This window comes from Magallana gigas, chromosome 4 (genome assembly GCF_963853765.1).
Source record: "Magallana gigas chromosome 4, xbMagGiga1.1, whole genome shotgun sequence".
Lineage (NCBI taxonomy): Eukaryota > Metazoa > Mollusca > Bivalvia > Ostreida > Ostreidae > Magallana > Magallana gigas.
The window spans coordinates 38,193,781-38,210,305 of record NC_088856.1 but is presented as its reverse complement, the minus strand read 5'-3'; the positions used below and the strand labels follow the sequence as shown (position 1 = coordinate 38,210,305).

General features: G+C 32.1%; 1 protein-coding gene across 4 annotated transcripts; it reads right to left on the bottom strand.

Annotated features, from left to right (window-relative positions):
• Nucleotides 1–2,139: 2,139 nt before the first annotated feature.
• On the bottom strand, nt 2,140–14,926 carry LOC105345056 (uncharacterized). Of its 4 annotated transcripts, XM_034455428.2 has the most exons (13): nt 14,607–14,925; nt 13,156–13,296; nt 11,208–11,325; nt 9,807–9,988; nt 8,884–9,028; nt 7,752–7,826; nt 6,765–6,927; nt 6,401–6,546; nt 5,698–5,769; nt 5,552–5,614; nt 5,333–5,395; nt 5,111–5,152; nt 2,140–3,561 (listed from the first exon to the last, which is right to left on the bottom strand). In XM_034455428.2, exons 1-13 carry the CDS (start codon nt 14,637–14,639, stop codon nt 3,410–3,412), a joined length of 1,395 nt encoding a protein of 464 aa, XP_034311319.2. In that variant the 5' UTR covers nt 14,640–14,925; the 3' UTR covers nt 2,140–3,409. The 4 variants fall into 4 exon arrangements, with proteins under 4 accessions (XP_034311319.2, XP_034311321.2, XP_034311320.2 ...); XM_034455430.2 differs by lacking the exons at nt 13,156–13,296; nt 14,607–14,925 and adding an exon at nt 12,317–12,642; XM_034455429.2 differs by lacking the exons at nt 13,156–13,296; nt 14,607–14,925 and adding an exon at nt 11,888–12,200.
• Nucleotides 14,927–16,525: the final 1,599 nt, after the last annotated feature.

Below are 16,525 nucleotides of genomic sequence, written 5' to 3'. Positions count from 1 at the left end.
AAATAGTAGAGAATATCATGATAATAAACCTTGAATTGCTTGAAAACGGCATTTGGAGCCGCATAAAATCAAATTTTGGTCATGTGCGGCTGAAAATGAACATTTCCTTTAAATATTAGAGAATATCATGATAATAAACCTTGAATTGCTTGAAAACGGCGAATGGAGCCACATAAAATCAATTTTTGGTTAAGTGCGGCTGAAAATGAACATTTCCTTGAAACAGTTGAGAATATCATGCTAAAATACCTTGGTTTGCTTAAAAAGGGTAAATGGAGCCGCATAAAATCAAATTTTGGTCATGTGCGGCTGAAAATGAACATTTCATTCAAATATTAGACAATATCATGATAATAAACCTTAAATTGCTTGAAAACGGCAAATGGAGCCGCAAAAAATCGAACTTTGGTCATGTGCGGCTGAAAATGAACATTTCCTTCAAATAGTAGAGAATATCATGATAATAAACCTTGAATTGCTTGAAAACGGCATTTGGAGCCGCAAAAAATCGATTTTTGGTTATGTGCGGCTGAAAATGAACATTTCCTTGAAACAGTTGAGAATATCATGCTAAAATACCTTGGTTTGCTTAAAAAGGGTAAATGGAGCCGCATAAAATCAAATGTTGGTCATGTGCGGTTGAAAATGAACATTTCCTTCATTTCCTTGAATTAGTTGAGAATATCATGCTAAAAGACCTTGTTTTGTTTAAAAAGGGCAAATGGAACTGCATAAAATCAAATTTTGGTCATGTGCGGCTGAAAATGAACATTTCCTTCAAATATTTGAGAATATCATGATAATAAACCTTGAATTGTTTGAAAACGGCAAAATGGAGCCGCAAAAAATCGAACTTTGGTCATGTGCGGCTGAAAATGAACATTTCCTTCAAATATTAGAGAATATCATGATAATAAACCTTGAATTGTTTGAAAACGGCAAATGGAGCCGCAAAAAATCGAACTTTGGTCATGTGCGGCTGAAAATCAACATTTCCTTGAATTAGTTGGGAATATCATGCTAAAATACCTTGGTTTGCTTAAAAATGGTAAATGGAGCCGCATAAAATCGAACTTTGGTCATGTGTGGCTGAAAATCAACATTTCCTTGAAATAGTCTAGAGTATCGTGCTTATAAACCTGAATTTGCACATAAATAGGCAAACGGAGCAAATACAGTAAAACATCGTTTTCTCGAACTAGATGGGACTGTTAAAACACTTCCGAGATAGTGAGTGTAAAATACCTTTAAAATATGGGCTTCGGACTTACAAATCACTTCGTCATATCCGTTGTATTTGAGATATCAGTATTTGAGATATCGAGGTTCAACTGTAATCGATTGTTGGTCATATGCGGTTGAAAATGAACATTTCCTTGAATAGGGCAAACGGAGCCGCATATAATCGAATTTTGGCAATATGAGAATGATAATGAACATTTACGCAAAAATAGTTGAGAATATCTCGCTCATAAAACTTTGGTTTTAAAGGCAAATGGAGCCGCATAAAATCAAATTTTGATAATAATAAAAAAAACACATTAAAATTTCCCAGAAAGATCTGTTTCCATATGTTATAAAAACAACCTATCTTTAAGAACATTTTTAATCGACTTCTATGTCTTTATGTTGTTTCCATGGTCTTGCAAAACGATACACTTTTCTTATGAGATTACTTATTTTATTTCAGAATAGTTGACTATTAATATAAAAAGTAATGACGCAAAATATCCATACGGGATCAATTAAAGCACTTATTTTCCCTCTCAGGACTTGCCTCGTCCAAAAAATAAATAAATGCCCAGCACCTGAAAGCTTTCAAGAGGATTTATTATTTCCTTCATTAATTTTCATACCAAGAACATGTTTACTATTAGTTTTTTCAGTTTTGTCATATGGAGCAAACATCGACAATTTCATGGAAACTCGATGTTCAACATGTACTTAATATTCAGTTATTCATAAAAGAGTGTAACCTGTTTAAAATGACTTCAAATTTCACATGAAATGCATTTCAAATACAACTTAAATGCAAATTTATTAATCTTCAAAAGAAAACAAAAGGTCTACATTGAATACTCATTATCATTATCAACCACTGTGTCTTTTTTGCCTCAAAAACTAAAGCAAGAAAATAAAGATATATTTAAGACATTTATTGATTTTGATTAAACAAGAACAACAAATACGTCATCATTTATAGAATATAGGTGTAATAACTGAAAATCAGTGCAATTTCATATTGCAAATATACATGTATTGATTAATCAATAACTACAAGTGTTTTAAAAGTTATTCATAGGTGTACAGTTAGATATACACAAGTAATTTTTTGCCTCATTAGCAAGAAAACAAACACAGTGACAATTATAGGTACCGGTATTTGAAAGTATGACATCTGCACAGGTTTGTACTAATTTAACTTTTTACAATAAAAACAAGAAGTATTCTTGAATCTTCATTGAAAGGTATTATTAATGATGTAAAGGAACAGAAAGAAATGGTCTCTAAGCCTATACATTTTTTTTCATCAAAAAATCACTGACTACTGGTAAATGTGGTAATAACGGTCAGACGACACGTTCCTAAATTTTTTAAAACTTTTTCCAGGAATTTGTTATTGATTTACTACTACTTTGAGAAGCTTTCTTGCCAAAAATTAGGATACCTTACCAGGAATTTCTGCAAAATACTAGAGTATGCAATTTCCTATATATTCTTTTTAAAATACACTTGAATTGCTGATATTAAAATTTATACATTGATATAAACAGCCGGAGATGGTGTTTGAACTCACGACCCATGGAACCTACACTTCTTAAGCGGTGTGCGGCCACCGCTCTAACCACTCGGCCATCTAGGTTTACAAATGCAAAATATAAAAATTTAAATCATTTAAAAATGATTATAAATAATAATTTTTATTGGAACTCTTTATTACGAGGAGATACAAAAAAGATGCTCGAGGAAAGTGTCATCTGACCTTAAAGTAAATCCTTTAGCGGTAATAATTAAAGTAAGATACTGATGCTACTGTTTTGAAATAAACTTAAAAGCTTAAATTATTCTCTCCATCAAAAATGACAACTTCATAAACCACACATGATAATGACAATATATTCTCATAACATACCAGTATTGTGATAAATGATTAGCCCACTATAATTTAAAACAGATACCGGTATACATATATACATTAAAGAGAGCGAAATAGAAATAATATTTTTTAAATTTACAAATTTAAAATTAACTTTTAAATAACACTTTTTAATAACACTTCCTAGCATGTACATATTTGTTATTTGCAAATTAGATGGTATATGGTATATATACATGGTATATATATAATTATGGTATACAGGAGGATGAATTAATTTGTTTCCCTTAAATAAAAAATATAATAGGCTGTTTATAGAAACTCCTCAATGATGTGACTGGGGATGTTCCTCTCTGGTTCCCATGTAGGATCTTCATACCCTTCCCATTTGACAAGAAATTCCGTTTTTCCATTTTTCTTCCTTTTGTCGATGATTTCTTCGACGTAGTAGAATGGTTCATTGTCTGTAATTATCAATATTGAAGAATGAATTCTTACGAAAATGAAATATTTGAAAGAATTTTAAAACTGAATCACACTTCAAGATCAATTTCTTCAGGTCAAATCTCTGCATGAATATAAAAATAATATACAAGATTAGTCTCTTGTGAAGCACAAAAACAGAAAAAAAAATTAGAAAAAGTTAAAATTGCATGTCAAAGTCATGAGGTCAGTTGAAATAACAGTGGCGTCGGAAACAAATTTAAAGCGGGGCAGGGGTTGACTTATCAGAAATTCTTGCCCCCCCCCCCCCCCCCCCCCCCAATAAAAAGTTTTTTTATGGCTATGTATAAATTTGCAAAGAAAGTGGAAGGGGTGCTAAACCCCCTAGCCCCCCCCCTCCCCTTCTCCCCAGTTCCGACAGCTATGAATAATCATCGTTCTTTCTAATATGTTTCATCATAAGTAATGTACAAGTAGAATATGAAAGCCCAGCTTCTTTCATTTAAAAGTATCAATTTTAAAAATGATCGAGTTCCATATGTTTGAATTTTAAGTTTAAGGGTCATGGCATTTTAAATGATCAACTAAAATTAAGTCAGTCATTAAGTTATAAGAGAGATACAGAACTCACAAGTCTTTGTAATGTTAAAACAAGGAGCGTGCCACATTTTTTGTTTATATCAATAAAACATAAAAATGCAATCTGAAAAACACTTGGAATGTACAGTTTTATCAAAAGCAAACTAGCGATAGAAAAAAAAATCTGCTTGAAAGCAAGTTATATCATTATACTTTCATGTTAAATAGGGAAATTAATCTGATTGGTTTAGACGCAGTGGTAATCTGTTCTATTACCCTCAGCGTTGGCAACATACTTGGCAACGGGCAACATTACGAATTGTTACATGCACGTCAAATTATGCGTGTACGGTTTGCCGTAGAATTCATTTCATTTCTATATAAAAGCAGTAAAATTTTCTTTAAAATTAAGGCATTCAGTACAATAAAATAAATAGTGCTTGTTTGGGAGGGTAACTGTTGAAATTGACACTCCAAGAAAACCATTGTCAACTGAAGCGAGGCACTATTTATATAATGGTATACCAAAAAATTGTAAACAGAAACAAGGCACAATTCTTGTTTACATTACAAAGACATGTCAGCTCTGTATCGCACTGTAACTTGACGACTGATTAAGGAAATTTAGTTGATCATTACAAATGTCTTACTTAAGCATTCTAAGCATTAAAAATTGATGATTAAAATTTGACAAAAATTGTGACGGTTCACAAAGTAAAATACCACAGTAAATTGAAAAAGGTCGATCTTGTTGCCAAATATTCGCCACATATGAGCTTCATCTCTGCCCCACCCAGGGGTCGATCTACAGACCTGTGGAACCCACTCTCCTAGCAGTATGCGCCGGATGTGCCAACCACTCAGCCAAAAAAGCTAAAAAAACTTGCTTTTGATGACGAGAGGGATAACACACTGGCTCACACTAACACAGTCTTTGATATGATAAGTAGAGATGAAATTGCATAAATATATATATACAGAAACACATACCATCAGTTGCCATTTTCTTCTGTTTTGTCATTGATCCCTTCCCTTGAAAGAATTAAATAGACATTATGATTTATATGACTTGAGCACGACATTCATGAAATTTACATTGTAAATGAAAACTTGATCAGTTTGTGCACTTTTGCTGATCAAAAATAATTATTAATTTTAAGAATGCTTATATTCTTATACATAATCTGTATACATAATCTTATATCTAAATACCTTTGCTTTTTCCTTTCCGTTTGGTCATTTTTCTCATCTCTTTCTTAATTTTCTTCACTGAAACTGAAACAAAACATTTAGTGATAATTTTATGCCAATAATTTATTTCAGTTTGTTCTATATAGCCATGGTGAACCACTTGAAAAAATATAGCTGGTAGAATATTACTACTCATTTGTCTACTTGTGAAAAGTTTTCAAAAATCATTTCAGTTTTTACCATTTGGTTCTGTGTATACAGCACTAGAGACAAGACTCCTTTCCTCCACAGACACATCAGTACCTTTGAAATAAACGACTAATTAATATAATAAAACAGTTCCAGCTAGTGCTCAAAACTACAAATAATTACAAGTTGCACAATACCTAGCTCTGATGTCACTCCAAGTATGCCAATAAGGTTGTTTTCCATATCCTCTATCTCTGTGGTGGTAAGTGCTGAAAAAAAATATTGCATGTGTGTCAAATGTTAACTCCAAATTATAATATTGTTTCGCATGACAGTTTTTGTTTATCTACTTAACAAAACTTTTTTCATGATACTTGTAATATGTTGGATAGGTTTCAATGCACAACTCAAATAAAACAATTTGTCCCATCTAAAATAAATAAAGGACTGTACATGCCAAGAGTTAATTTTGGCCCCCAATGAAATCGACATCTATAACATTGATTAAATTGTTATCAAATTGTTGCTTTATATTGCAATAGAAATTATATCTAAGATATTTTAAATACATTTGTCTCCTTGATATGCATTCACTGATTGTAAATGACCTCATTACTGATGCTTTTTTTTTACAATCTAAGAATGAGCAAAAATATGCATTTTATATCAGAAAAAAAAATTGCCTAAAAAAACAATTCTACAATTCCAATTTAAAGGCATGTTGATCAAAGTTTAAATCATATTGGATAAACTTCACAAGTATAGTTGTGCACAGTTAACCGATATATAAAATAAAATTAAGACTTTCATTTTAAGGGGCAACTTGAGACAATAACCGATATAGTTCTTTATTTTGAAACTTTATACATGTATTAGTAACAATAAAATATATATGCATACATGATGATGATGATGATGGCCTAGTTGACATAGCAGAGGTAGAGGGTTGATCAACAGACATGTTAAAGGAGGCAGATGATGCTGACTGTTCCTTAGTGAAAGCTTCCTGGGGAACAGTATCTGGTTCCTCTGCTGACTGGGGGTAACTTTGTAACAAGGGAAAAACATATTTGCTTATTAACATTTAATTCATTTAATATATATATTCAATATACCAGTAAATGGTTTAAAGACATAACATTTTAGCCCTTGCAACAAGTGTAGTCCTCTGCAACCTTGAATCTCTCTTAGATGTTTGTTATTTCAGAGGCTTTTGAGTAACTATTAAAGTTTTTAATATGACTAATATGACTATCATACATACTTTATTGATATGCTGGCACAAGACAATAGTGATTGAAGCTTTTCTTCCCCATAGTGGGATGGCGGGTGCAATGGCAAAACATCCCGGGGAAGTCCCTCCACCTCAATCGCCCCTTTCCTCACCATCTTGTAAGGGAAGCTCCCTGCTTTGCCTGAAGCCTTTCCTGTTAAAGCAATTAACATTATTTTTGAGAAATTTAAGTTTAAGTTTTTCCAAGTGAAAATGTAGAAAAAAATTTGTAAATTAGGATACAGAAGCATTTACAGCATTATACATCTACATGTATTCGGGAAATATTTTTAATATGAACTGATTCAATAACTAACTTGAATACAAACTCCTATGTCCAATCATTAATATTCACCTATAAACTTATGTTCAGGGCTCAACTTTCCAATACATGCGGAACTAATGGTAATTTTCCAAAAAAATTTCACTAGAGGCCAATAGGCCTTAGCGGTCACCTGAGTTGAATATAACCCATACACAAACTTGTCGAGGAGTCTCATATATTTAATTGGGTTTCATTCTGGAGTAAAAAAATTATAAATTTGTAATGATGACCACCTCCCTGCCTGAAATCTTTCAAAAAGAACTATGAAACCTATAATTTTGGCAAAAAACTTAATGATCTGGTCTACAAAATCATGTCTAATAGTTTCTGACTTTAAATTGACAAATTAATTTGCTAAAATGATAAGAAGATTACACTGTCTCCCTAAAAACTTCAAAGCAAAGGGTATAGCTTAGAGGGGACATTATCAATTTTAGTAAATTGACATCATCTTTTTTACCTATTCTGTTCAACTTTAAAAAAAAGAACTAATGAGCCTAGAGTAAAATAAAATAAAAACACAAACAAGAAAAACTTATCGGTTTTGATAAACATTATAATATTTGTAAAATTTCAAAAATATATATATATATTTTACAAAACTAACAATTTTATGAACTAGACTTCAAATGTACATACAAATTTATACTTACTGTACAATTCGTTCATGTGAATTTGAACTGTCTTTCGCAACTCATTAACTTTTGACTTCTCAAAAGTAGAACAATCTGTAATAAAATTTAGCTAATAAAGCACAACCTAAGACATGTCTTTACTTTGTAATTCATATTTCATTAAAATGGAAAGTGAATACAATTAATACAATTATTATAAAGATTAAAAAAATTATATTTAACACTGATGCCCTGATACTTTCCATTAAGAGTCAGAAAATAAATGATTAATAGAAGGTATTTACATGTAAACAAAATAAATTGATAATTACTAAAAGTTACAAGGGCAGCAAAAACCAGAACATTAGACACTTGCAAGAGAGCACATATTGATTAGACTTGGGAAGTATATCTATGAACGAAAAATTTTCATCATTATTATATAGAAAATGCAGGTATCAAAAATTCAAATACCAAGCTCCCTCATCTATTTTAATGCCGATAAATTGATATTAAAAAAAGCCTCCATTCCCCATCTGTTTCACAAAAAAATTGGCCTGAGAACCAGAGAAAATATTTATGTAGCCTTACATTCATTTCTTAAAATTTTTAGTATTCATTACAAATCAAACATTAATGTTTAATAATTTAACATTAAATGAACAACATAATTGCAACAATCAATAAAGACCTTGTATTTAAAGCATTTTCAGGAATAAAATACTATGCTTCAAGTTAAAAGGAAAGGAAAAAGTTTATGGCATGAACAGGAATCATAGGACACTTAGCTTCTGCATCACTATATAGTCAACTATTCTAACCAATATATGATGTATAAAGGCTGAGAGTCATGGTTCAAATAGCCGAAACTACTACAATGATTCAAATCAGAAGGATTTGAATTATTTCCCACTTGTTTTAATTAAACTACTGAAAACCAAAAGTAAATTTTTCTTTTCAACACTTATTTAATAAATGTTCTGTCTCCCAATCTAAGTCTATTTACATTTGAGGACATTGTCATTTTCTATTCATAGAAATTTTGATAAAGAAAAAATTCCGTAGGAAAGAAGAAAAGCATAAAGAAAACATATGGCTTGACCATGAATCTAGCCCATAACTTTTTAAAAAGTTGATATATATTTAACAATTAATTCAAAGGTTTACTGACCTTGATTACAAAATTTGCTGAATTTAAGTTCAGTTTCCTCATGATCAAGGAATTCTCTTCCTCTCCCTGTTCCCACACTGTGAACAGTATTATTTTCTGCAACTAAGGCAAAATTGGGCAAACCCATAATTTCCAACCTCTTGCTCTACAAATATAAATCAATTAACAGTTAAAGAGTTTATAAGAGAAAAACCAATTAAATGTTATGAAAAAAGCATTATTTTCTCTCCCGAGATTTTTGCAAAAACCTGAACCTATTAACTTTTATTTTTCAAATAGATAATAAAAATAGGTATCTCAAACAGAATTTGGCTATGACTTATTTGTCAATATGACAGTTTTTAAAATATATTATCCGAATTGATGAAAAGTGAGATATCTAATTATTGTTTCCATTTAGGAAGTATGAAGAAGTACAAAGTTCTTGCATCAACCTAAAATTATTCATTTCTTTTATCCACAGGAATTACATAATTATTATATGATTTTTGGTGTTGCTTGATACTTGCTATTACTGATTTTTTTGCTTTTGTTAAAGACTAGCTTTTTTGGTGACTTAGTACACAAAAAATAATTACTTCATTACAAGATAGCATTTAGGAGTACAGGTTTATATTTGCTTCCTAATTTTCTAACAGCCAAAAATTTACATAATTTATGACAGATACACAATTATCAAGGGTTTTAATGATATTTGATTAAAGCACTGTCAACTGAATTATTATTCTATAAGTCCAAAAAAAGGCCCTATAAGTAAACCTTCTCCTTTAACTAGATTTTGGGACCAGTTCATCCATGAACATTACTCCCTCATAAACAAAGATGATCCTATAGTAGACGATTTATCACCAAAATAGCTAGGTTACATTAACATGAAGAAAAACCATCTTAATCATATAAAAAATAATATATAAGCTATTTACAGTCCATTCTAGTTGCTTCAAGAGGGTTCTTATGGTCTTCCTCTGACTTGAAGGATCATCTGCTAAAGCACTTCCTCCATCCTCTGCCATTCCCCTCGCCATCTTGGCATACCTCTCTTTTTCCTTCTCTCCAGCAGAATCCCACTCCATTTTCCATACTGATGGATTGAAGCCAGGATGATCTACAAATTTGTTTTTTACTCAACTCAAAAGGATCACAATTTGAAAAAAAAATTGACTAAATTTAAATAAGACTTCATTTCTAAGGTGAGATACAGCGTTATCTGTAAAAGCCATATTATATGCCTCTCCTCATGGACCTTTTAATTAAAAAAAAACAATAATAATATTAATATTGCAAGTTATTGAACTTAATTAAAATTTAGAATTTATGAAATTAAGAAGTTTTTTTTAGTACATATGAAGACATTTAAGTAAATAAAAGAAACTGGATTGAGGTACTGATAATAATACTAACTATTAATATCTAATATATTGAACGAAAGGTTAATTAACACATTTAACTACATCAAAACCTGCCTGTTTACTCTTTGGATTTAAGTTAATAAAAATGATTCATTCATTTTCAGTGGTGACTTTAATTTCATTAACAAAAAAAAAACAAAAGGTGAAAAGGCCTCAGTGGCATCATGCAAACATAATGCAAGAAATATTTTAAAAAGTCTTTTTAAATTTACAGATAAACAACTATTGTTTAAATAATATATAAAATATAATTGTAGTTTTGGGGCCATATGTTATACTAGTAGTCTGGAGCAGGGTTAGAATTGACTAAACACTGTCAAAAAAAGTTCATGCTGAATAATCGAGCTGTTTTTATGTTAAAAGTTTAAGATTGTGAAAGTAATTTAACTTAAAGGTTGAAATTTTGAATTTTAATTTTTTAAATATTATTCTAGTACCTATGTACCCTACAGCCTGTTAGGTTATTTCTTTTATTAGGTTAAAGTTCTGAAATATTATTCCTAGCTGTCATTCAAATTTCTTAAAAAATTCATTAGCAACAACTATCACATTTTTTTCATGAAAATAAACAAGTTATCGGTTATTTTTTAATAGAAATAATTTTATTTACTAATGATGCAATTTTACTTCCAAACTAATATTCATTGTGAGCATTTTATATAGATCAGCTGCTGATTACATTTCTTTTGTGGGAGCAAAACCTTAATATAATTAAAATTAGATCTTTGATTTGCTCCAACTAGAACACTCTTTGCTACACTGTAATGATCTAGTTGGAGCGGATCAAATATCTTTGAATTAGATTGGCTGAAACTTTTAGCTTCTTTTCATGGAAATTTATGGGAATGAAAACTATATGTTTAAGCACTGCTCAAAGCATGATTTTTTGAAAGAAAAAAAACATTTCAAACTAACCTTTGGAGTACTCCTTACAAAATAAGGAATAAGCAGTTGGCCTTACGGCTGGAAGAGTTGTCCTTTTAATAAGTTTTGTACGTCCACTTTTGGACTTGTGGTGATTTCCCAACCAATTCTGAAATAAAGTTGCATATATATTACTATAAAAACTAAACAGCATTATAAACCATTACAATATTTCATGTAATGTGCGTAATATACCTAGGATTTGAGTGCACAAACACAAACTAAAAAACGAAAATCTAAATCTGGACTGGGAGTTGAACCAGGAACCCCTGCAAAACTAAAAGGCACATCTACAGCTCCTGTATTCCTCCCTCCTTATAATATATATTCCTAGCTCAAATTGCCTATGAAGATCGACAAATAACAAATTTTTTGAGGATGTAATACTTATTGTATACATACATTGCCTTACTGATTATAGGGTCAGCAATCAGCACCTTCTATAGAAGGAAAGGAGAAAAGAATGAATACAGTATACCGCATATTTATCCCTATCAATCATTTGTGCCAGTCTATTTTATACACAGCTGGGTGTATGATATGAATTCTTTATAACTCTGTCTGCAGATGTGTAATGGGGAGCATTCTTTTTTTGTTATTGAATATGCTGTATATATAAGACTGAGAAAGAAATCACCATATCCATGCAAATATTCAAAATTATACTGAACCTTATTAACAATCCAGACACTTAATTCAACATCAAGTTGAGGCAATATACAGATAATCGGGGATGGGAGAAATAATGACGGAGCAAACCGGGATTCCATTACCAGCGTCAGATAGCTCAGTTGGTAGAGCACTTGACTAGAGATTCAGGGGGCCCAGTTCAAATTCTGGTCTGGTCTGTCATTATTTCTCCCATCCCTGTTACACAGAGCTGTTGAAGTTTCATATTACTGTTAGACATATGGTCTGACACAATAAAAGGTTCTGTCAGATTAGACAGTGTTCTGTCAGACCAGAAACATGTATACACAATTATTGTAAATAAAGAAAAATATGCATCAAAGAAATGATTTTATATGTTATGAGTACAATTTCATAAATATATCCATGTGCTGTGGCTATTAATATCAGTCTATTCATTTAACCCTTACTTTCATAATTCTTTTTTAATTTTCTGAGTTGACATTTCATTTTAAACTCTCTCAGTTACACTCTCTGTCTTTACTACACTCTAACTACTGGCAACATATCAACTTTTGTTTAAAAATCTTGAAAAAGTTTTCCCGAGTTCCAATATGGCTGATGAGCTGACCGGGTGTGGATGAACTATAATAATGAAATACTATATCATAGCTTTGATCTCTCAAGGACCATTGGTGTTCTAGTAAAATATATTTAATTAGCCCGTTTTCGTGACTTCTATTCTACAAACTCGATCGACATTGCCGCCATTACTGTTTATATGACCTTCACCTCAGTATTCAGATCCCGACTGATAAAATTAGGCTAAGCATCATGTCCGATTTTATCAATCAGTCATTTGGACCAATGATTTCCATAAAGTTATTGGTCAAGAAAAATTTGAACCGGCCTTGCTCAGACAGGGCCAACGGTTTTCAACAACTCTGAAAATACTTTTTACATGTCACAAGACATGAATGTAATATTTTTGACACTATCCCATCATTTCAGGTCAGCTCAAGTTTGCAGTAACATGACGTCATTAGCTAATACGACTAAAGAGAGAAAATGCTTTTTGTTGTTTTTCATTAAAAACTGACTCGATGGTTCTTAAGAACAAAGTTAGATTGTGACAAGTTTATAACAACAATAACAGACAACTTCAGAAAACCGCAGTCAAGCCTTTGGCTTTGAGTTTAGTGGGCATTGCTTTGAAAACAATATAGATGAACCTAGAGCATTTAATCAATTTAAAGCAATAATGTGATTGTTATTTAAAAGAAAACAATTAACGTATGAAAAAAAATACCTTAACTTGAACTTCTGTTAAATTTAATTTCCCTGCCAATTCCTGGCGACCACTCAACCAGGTCTTTCCCTTCCTCAAACCATGTTCATATGCCTCCTCCAACATCTTTACTTGTTCTTGAGTAAATTCTGTCCTCTTTTGCTAAAACATTGAAAAAGAGGTACACAATCTTTAATGAAAATAACAACTGTGTTTGGGTGATATAAAATGGGCAAATGTTTTGCAATTTTAGAAAGGTGAAATTAACATATGGCGAGAGAATAACCTTGCATGTATACATTAGTTTCTGTCAAGGTTTGATAAAATAACTATACCCCACTCACAACCAGTACACTGTACATTGTAGATAAGTGTGTATAATCAATATACTCCTATACATGTAACACTTTGACCATAAAAAGGACAATGTGCGGTTTTATGCATTTTTTGTCCCCAAAATTAAAGTTTTATAAAGCGCTTTAAAAATAAGGGTGAAGATAGTTAGAATCATATTAAAAATAAGGGTGCAAAAGGTTATTACCACAGTGACATCATAGTGTAGAATGACGTCATGAAGTTGACGTCATAGATAAATTGCTAATGAGCAATGGTGGTTAAAATCAAGATTAAAGTGATAGGCATCCTCTGTACAATGATTTATGAAGATTTGATTTTTATACAACACTATTTAAAAATTGGTTAAAATTGGGGGCAGATATTAGACCATACCGCACATAGTCCTTTACTATGTTCCCACCTTACTTGTGTAAATCTCACATACACTGATCGAATCATTTTGCATATGGTTGCTTGTAATATGATCCTGGACATTCTAGGCTTTTATTTCATTTATTATTTGTTATAATTATGATATTATTTTTTAAGTATATGCCCCCTGCGGGTCCTTGATTGGTGAATAAACACTAAACTGTAATACTTTTAAAATGGTCAATTCAAAAATACATGTACACATTCATAATGCCAACTACATGCAGAACAGCTGATGAATATGTAACTTGGGGTGGGGGGGGGGGGGTTTCTCCCTTTTCTGACATGTAGTAAGTTATATAAAACAAAGACACTACTGATGTGTCCCCTTATAACCTTTTTTCCTTAGCAATGCCTACTCTCATGCCTACGTAACACCCCCTCCCCCCACCCGATTTTTCTTCGGACCTTCAGTGCAAAAGCAATGCCTACTCTCTGGCGTACGTAACACCCCCCCCCCCACCCGATTTTTCTTCGGGCCTTCAGTGAAAAAGATTCCTCTCAGATAAATATGAATGGGAAAATATAAAATTTATGATTATATTCATAATTACTTACTGTGTTTGCAAAACATATTATGAGGCTAGGAGCAGATCTACAGAAAATCAAATGGAAATACCGGTAACCCCCGCATCACCCCCCCCCCCCCCTTCTACCTATTTAACTATCCGTAAATGTCTTAAAAACAAATGTTTTACACTTACCTTCTCCATCCTTAATTCTTCTTCAATAGACATAAAAAAATATGACGGGATTTATAGGCCTAGAGGTTACTCGATCTCTTCTGTTGTCTTTTTGAAAGCGCACGTGCGATTATAAAAATGGCGAAGGTGATGAGGCTACTTGTAGGAATCAACCGGTCATCAATTTATCACGTGATAAATCATAACAGCCCGGTCATAAATTTAGTTTATCATATTTCTATCATAAACATGTAAGTAACAAATAGATCAAAGTGAACACGGGTGGTGGTCGAGCATCTGGCATTCCATAACAAACACGACAAAAAGATATAATCAAGGGGGGGGGGGGGGGGGGGGGGGTTTATTACGATCGTTAGGTTAATAGGTCTACTCTACAAACAAATTTAAAGAAAAAAAAGTAAAACAAAGTAACAAGTTAAAGATTAATTCTGAAATGAATATTGATTAAAGTGTCGAATTATTATAACTAATTTTCAATTAAATAGTAAAAAAAAAAATACGGCATTAAAGTGTGCAGAAGCAGTGGTTTTTCCAAAAGCCATAAAGATATATGGCCTTATTGATTTCTGTACAGTAAATTATGTTTATTAATAGTGTAACAAAAACAATATTTATACGAATAAAAGTAGAACGATATATTTAGTTTACTAAGACCGAGGTTTTCCGCAAACCTGGTGTTACTGTTCTGAACGCTAACCCCAATAGTATATGGTATAATGGTAATACCACAGACAGCATTGAGAGCTGTAACCCCGTTAACTTTTTTGTCGGTTCAGAGCTGTAACTCTGTTCGTATCAGGTGGACTGGGGCCCACCCATCTACCCGGGGAAGTGAGTTGACTCGAACCTTAGAGAAGATTCCACGTCAACTGCCGGACTAAGGCAAATCCTGGGGGTGTGTTTCTCTTAACCAATCAGAACGACTATATGTATTTATAACTCAAACCAGCATTTTCCCAAATTATTATGAATGACACCGACACTTTCCGAATGTAAATTAAACGAGTACAAGTACAACCAATCATATTTATCGTTACGTTTTGCTTAAAGCTATAGACGAACATGTGCTTTTCATGTGATCATGATAAATATAATCCTATCACACTCCCCCCACCCCAAAACCGAAATATCTTGAATAAGATATTGAGGTATTGTTATAAAATTGTTAATATAAACACAAAGACATAAATCATTAGTGTCACAGTGTCCGAAGAAAATTTTTTTTTAACTTCAAAGTCACTGAAATCTCTGAAAAATCAAATTCATCGTTCCGGAAGTTCACAAAATAACGACGTACGTCATTTTCAAAATCACATATGTAAACTACGACGGTATTCACTTTTCACAAGTATTTGGTACATTTATTATATTACAACACATAGATATTTCATCACTGTTGAAACTGAGGACAGCACTATCTTTCGCAATCCGTATAAGTCAATCTCTACAGTACGTCGTTATCGAACTCCTTGACGGTTGAACTTCCAATTCACGAGTCTTTGAAACAATTCAGGCACTGGTCTTTTTTCCGTGGTATCAGTTTTCTACACATGAAGTTTCTTCTGTTACCGTCAACACTTGATAAGCGAAGAGAATCTCCTGATTTCCGGACATCCAGGCAATCTGCACGCAATCAAGGTTTAGGATATATAATATGCGACAACATCTAGAACATCCGTACCGATATAAAATAGAATCTGGTAATAAAAAAATATAGAACATATAATCAATATATTAGTATATTATAAAGTATACAAAGAGACATATATCTAATAATCAGTTAGCAAAATGCAGATTACTTATGCAGTCAACAGAGTATACATATGCACTCGTATCATGGCCCTGCTTCTCTACGGCCTCCTGCAGCATAAGCATACACTACATTACGTTTGTTTGAAGCATTTTTCAATAACTTCCTC

Coding starts and splice junctions, on each gene's coding strand:
- LOC105345056 (XM_034455428.2), bottom strand. CDS start 14,639: ATGTCTATTGAAGAAGAATTAAGGATGGAGAAG. Junction 9,029..9,806: donor TGAAGCAACTAGAATGGACT/GTAAATAGCTTA, acceptor TTATATTTGTAG/AGCAAGAGGTTGGAAATTAT. Junction 6,547..6,764: donor TGTGCCAGCATATCAATAAA/GTATGTATGATA, acceptor CTTGTTACAAAG/TTACCCCCAGTCAGCAGAGG.